Source organism: Nestor notabilis, unplaced genomic scaffold (genome assembly GCF_000696875.1).
Source record: "Nestor notabilis isolate BGI_N333 unplaced genomic scaffold, ASM69687v1 scaffold29836, whole genome shotgun sequence".
Classification (NCBI taxonomy): Eukaryota; Metazoa; Chordata; class Aves; order Psittaciformes; family Psittacidae; genus Nestor; species Nestor notabilis.
Window position 1 is genome coordinate 261 of NW_009931940.1, and position 5,489 is coordinate 5,749.

The following is a 5,489-nucleotide window of genomic DNA, read 5'->3' on the forward strand; positions in this document are numbered from 1 at the left end:
AAAACACTGTTTCCCCACACAGACTGGCAAGCAGAACTTAAAGGCACCAAGGGATTCTGTGCATGGAAAAACTCGAGTTACGTTCAACATTCAAACTGCTACTTGAGTTAACGTCACAAAGAAAATGAGATCACAGACTCAAAAAAAGTAAGATAATGGGGTGCTGGCCTATCACAACTGAGTAAATGCAGGCATGAAAAATTGCAAGTGCAGCTGAACCTGCACCTATGCTAGTAATTCCATTAAAACATTTCATTTTGTCCCCAGTGTTGAAGTATCTGATTATACACCAAAGGTACACCTAAACTACCTCTACAATCAGTTCCTCTCAGTAAGAGGATTTGAGACAAGTGACGGACTTGGCAGTCCTGGGACTTGATGATTTTAAAGGTCTTTTTGAAACTAGTTGATTCTATGATTAGTACACCTCTGCCTCATCTCAACCAGACACTCACTTTGTGAAAACAACAAAAATATTGTTCAAAGATGATTCCTTGAACATCAAAGCAGAGGAAGCTTCCAAAAAAAAAAGCCAAGAGCACAGCAATTCTTAGCCCTGTGAGTGGGAGAAGAACAGGAGTCACACCTATCTGAAGGCTTAAAAATAACATTTTACCATTGCACACCTGATTTTTCTCCCCCGCCTTTTTCATCTGCTAAATCTTGCATTTGAGATTCCATCACTTCCCCTGCAAGTGTTGATGTCCTCGTAACATAGAATAGCACAGGCTGTGCAGGTTTTGTTTTGTTTAATGTGCCAAGTATATAATCAGCTAGCAGAAGAATCACTTTTTAACAGGTATTTCAAAGGGTAAAAGCTTTTCAGCTCAGTTTCAATTCACCAGGCAAAGGAGGTGAGCAGTAGAGGCTGGGCACTGCTTGCTCACCTCTGGCAAAACCAAGAAAGATCTGTCCTAGAAAACAATGAGAATCTGAAAGCAAAAAAGCTGATGTCATATTCACGTTAAAAAAACCAAACAAAAAACCCCAAACAAAACCCAAAACATGACTAACATTTAAGTTAGAATAAATCTCTCTCTAATATTGTACCCCAGGGGTTGTTTTTAAATCACTATTTTAGCCCGTGAATTAAAGCCACTATTGCATTATATTGATGAAACAGTACTTGCACACACTTCATATCACTTACCTCTAGCTCTACTGATCGCCTGAACTGAACTCTGAGCACTTCTTTGATGGATTCACTGACATTTTGTAGAACAGCTCTTCGTGCCAGCACTGGAAATTAATGTCAGTCAGTAAATACATTTTAGCTTCAACTCTTGGGCTTTGGTTCAAAGCTGCATTTTCAATTGTGCAATGCATGAAAAAGCAGGCAATGAGATCAACCGCATCAAACGGGTAAGACAACAGACAAGGAAGAAGGTAAAGGTGTGGCTGTATCCTAAAAAGTGACTGCACATACAGTTTAAGGAACTCCAAGTTTATTTTCTCTCTCATTTTGTTTTTCCGTATCTAGTGTCTTTAGCATTCTACTAAAAGAATCTTTCAAATGGCCACTGAGGCATTCAAATTGGATCAGAAAGTTGCAGCACATTGAGTCTGACCTGTGCATAACAAGCCCACTGTCATAACACAGTTAGCAATGCATGGAATGCAGATGAGGTCAGAAAAAAGCCACAGAAAATATGCATCTACTTTTCTCTTAAATAAAAAGTAAATAAGCGTGACATTAATTACTGAAAAGGATATCCATCGAGTAAGAAATCACTTTAAAAATCCCACATCCCTATGGACATCATGTCTGTCAGAGTCACACTTGAGATTGTGGCTATGGTCAAGAAACAACTGAAAGGTGTTGTCATCCTGCATTTACTTTCCATCAGTAACTTGCCTACAAAACTACTCAACTTGCAGGTTAAAAAACCCATCAACTTTCTCATCACCAGCATAGCCAGCTCACCTTTATATCTGGAAGATGAGATTATGCTCATTCGGATTTACATAATACAAGTAAATCTTCAAGGCAAAATGTGGTGGTGTTTACCACTGAACATGCAGCACTTCTGCAGCTGCCCTGGATTAGTTTGCTGGTATTGTTTTGTTAACAAGTTAGGGAGAGGTAGGAAAACACCAAAAAAGCAAACAGAGATGCCAAGCTAATTAGTTTTGAAACACACTAATGTCACTTTTTCTGGTTACAAACACACCAAATCCAAATGAAAAAAAGTACAGGAGGAGGAGGGGAAATATAAATATAAGCTAGTAGGGTAAAATTATAAAAAATGGTTATGAACCCCAAACTTTTTTTAAACCAAATCTCTTCTTTCATATTACAACATTACCTCACATGCAGGGTTTTTTTACAAACAGCAGCAACAACTGAAAGGAGAAACTTACTCAGTCAGAACATTTAATAGTTTGGCAAAACATCACCATGACAGTAACATTCATTTACAACCCATGAAATGATAAAGCAGCCTCTAATTCAGCATACTTGCATATACGCATCAGCAATTTGGGAAGACAATTTCATTCTCTGTTCAGGGTAACATGTATGTAACTCACTATCACAATGGACTTTGCTCAAATGAATTCTATTATTTTTCAAGAGTAAATGATAAATTACCACTTTTACAGCTGTTTGTCTAAATTTACACCATATTTCTTCAAAAGGTTGTCTTAGTTAATTCAATATCTACAGTTTAACCAGGGGTCCCATTACAGCAGCTTCTGAAAACCAAAACAAAAATATTAGGAGTATCTTACCTGCAGTAACTAAGTAAGCATCAGGAACCGTGATGTCGCAGACATAGGGTTGCCTGGTAGTGCTCACTGCAGAGGTTACAACCACAGGTTCAGATGGAGAAGTAGTCACCAGAGGGGTGGAGGAGAATGTCGGCAGGCTGTCAGCAGCAGTTGTGCTGTGGCTGCCCGCAGCACTGGTGGCTGTGGTCGTGGGGACAGTGGTGGAAGCAGCCGATGTACCAGTACCAGAAGTTACACTGCTTCCTGCTGGAACTTCGTATTCAGTGGCAGGGGTAGAAGTCGGACGAAACTGGGTGGGAGCAAACAATGTCGTCACTGACAGAGATGCTGTAGGAAAGGGCATCACACTGATGGTGTCAACCCTTGACGTCAGGTTGTCAAGGTCTGCAGAAGGAAGGGTTGTGTGGGCACTGCCCTCGCTGCGAGATGTTAAAAGCAGCGTGGGGCTAACTGTAGCACCAATATCCTCATCAGAAGCCAGAGCAGTTGAGAGCACAGATGAAGATACACTTAAGACAGGAGTTGCTGGAAAGGTAGTAAACAAAGAGATCAGATTTGTTTCATTGAGCAAGATGCTGCTGGTAAGAGACTGGGTGTTGGAAGCAGGCAGCACCAGAGTAGTAACCAGAGAGTGAGAGGTGGAGAGTGAAGGCTCCAGCTGAGAGGTAGCTCCTGTAACAGCTGAGGTAAACACAACTTCGGAGCCTGATGGCAATACTGAGGGTGCTTCAAGAAACACAGACGACCCAGAGTGAAAATCTGATGACGGCATTATTTCAGGAAGACGTGCACCTGGAACAGAGGATGCATTTGAATACAAGTATGATGTTTGGCTGAGAGGGAACTGAGAAACCTCAGAATCAGTGGCTGAGCTGACAGTGGTAGTGAAGTCCCAGCTGGAAACATCCTCAGAAAATACTGACGTTCCAATCAACGAGGTCTGAGGTAAGAGTGTTGATAAATCACTTTCCGTAACAGAGTAAGAATTTAGCATGGCCAATGATAGAGAGAAGTAGCTAGGTTCAATAAGAAATGGTGTTGATAAAAGACTGGATGAGAAATCCAAAATACTTAAAGACGGTTCCTCCCTTGTAGACGTCTTGTCAAGCAAAACCACAGATGCTGATGGCATTAATTCTGGCAACTCCAGCAAAGTTGTATAACTGACTGCAAATGATGCTACTGGCTCACTCTGAATGAAGGTAGAGTCAAACAGAACGGTGGTGGCACCAGGAAGTTCTGTGTGAGTGCTTGGTGTCAATGAAGCTGTTTCCAGAACAGGGAGGGAAAACTGAGGAACAGAGATGCTCAGTGATGTTCCTTCAGCAAGCTGATAGTCAGAAGGAGAAATTGTTATAGGTGTTCTAGTGTAAAGGACAGTGTCCACAGTGCTTAATAAAAATATACTTGAATCAGGGATTTCTGCAAATCTTGAAGAAAATGAAACAACTGGTCTTGATGGAAAAGAAGTATCAAAAGTCTCAGGCATAGGCTCCTCTAGTTCATGCTCGTCAGTAATTATAGTTGTAAATGGAGTTACGCCTTGTACTTCAGAGGCTTTGATGGACAAAGTTTCAACATAATCACCTGAGCCCACGTCCTGTTCTGGGGAAAAGCCTGCTTCAGGCAGAAGTGAAACTGAGTCACAATACAGACAAGAACTGTATGATCTTGTGAAAGGCACTGGACTCAAGAGCTCACTGAAAAGCTCTGGTTGACTTGGTACTTCTGAACCGGCAGGCAAATTTGGTGCTGTACTGGAGGATTCATGTGTAAACAGGCTGGCATTAAGAACTCTAATAGAGTCCACGGAAATGGCAGCTGAGTGAAGCAGGAAAGACGCAAGTGGAAGACTAACAGGAAACAAAGCAGGCTCAGCACTGGCTGCTGAAGTCAGCATGGCCCAGGGAATGCTTGGAGAGGGGTAGGTCCTTAGACTAAGAGTTTCTGCTGCCCTGCTACTTGCATCAGCATAAACGTCACCATACAGATCTGCACTTTGTGCTGTGGCACCTGCGGTCGCCAGATTGGTTTCATCCAGCAGCTTGAGAAGAAAAGATGACCTTTCTGAAGCAGCCCCAAAAGGCAAAGCTGTTAAACTTGCATTTATGTTTTTCTGCACTGCAACTCCTGCCTCTGAAAGAATGGAAGTCAAATAAATAGCTGTATTTGGAGGGTACAACTGCACGTCTCTGCTTGGTGTTAGCATTTCACTATCTGGTACAAAAGGCTTTGATTCAGTCGGAGCGTTACTGTGTTCAGGGACAGTGCTCAATGGAGTCTTCTGCTCTGCTGTTTTTGAGATGTCATATGGTGAAAAAAGGACAGATAATGAAGGTGTTAGCAAACCAGTTTCTAACATTTCTCTTGGTGGCTCTACTGTATTAACTGAGTGATGATCTGTTAAAACTACAAAAGACTTCAGTGGAGGAGTCCACTGTGCCTTTGGAAATGAACTAATAAATTCATCGTCACTTAAGAAAGCCTCATTGCTTGTTACAGAGTCATCTACCAACGGCGTACTTCTCCCTTCTGACATCCTGACCGTTTCTTCTTGGTTAAATAATGTCACATCAAAAGGAGTGGTAACTGATGATAAAACCGTTTGAAGGAAATTACTTTCTTGGGACTCCAAAGTACTTTTTGCTAAGGCCATTTGTGTCCTGCTGCCTGATATGCTTTCGTGCATCTTTGAGTCCACTGAGAAAAAGGAAAAATTTTGCTGCTCCAAGGATCTCTCATCTAAATGAAGAGGGAAA

At 41.6% G+C, this 5,489-nt stretch overlaps 1 protein-coding gene across 1 annotated transcript; it reads right to left on the reverse strand.

The window, feature by feature from the left end:
• Positions 1-1,150: 1,150 nt before the first annotated feature.
• On the reverse strand, positions 1,151-5,455 carry LOC104406993 (UPF0606 protein KIAA1549-like; the record flags this gene model as incomplete). The annotated part of the gene is made up of 2 exons (XM_010016135.1): positions 2,731-5,455; positions 1,151-1,239 (listed from the first exon to the last, which is right to left on the reverse strand). Coding segments are annotated over exons 1-2 (2,778 nt in total), but the record flags the coding sequence as incomplete, so codon positions are not given.
• Positions 5,456-5,489: the final 34 nt, after the last annotated feature.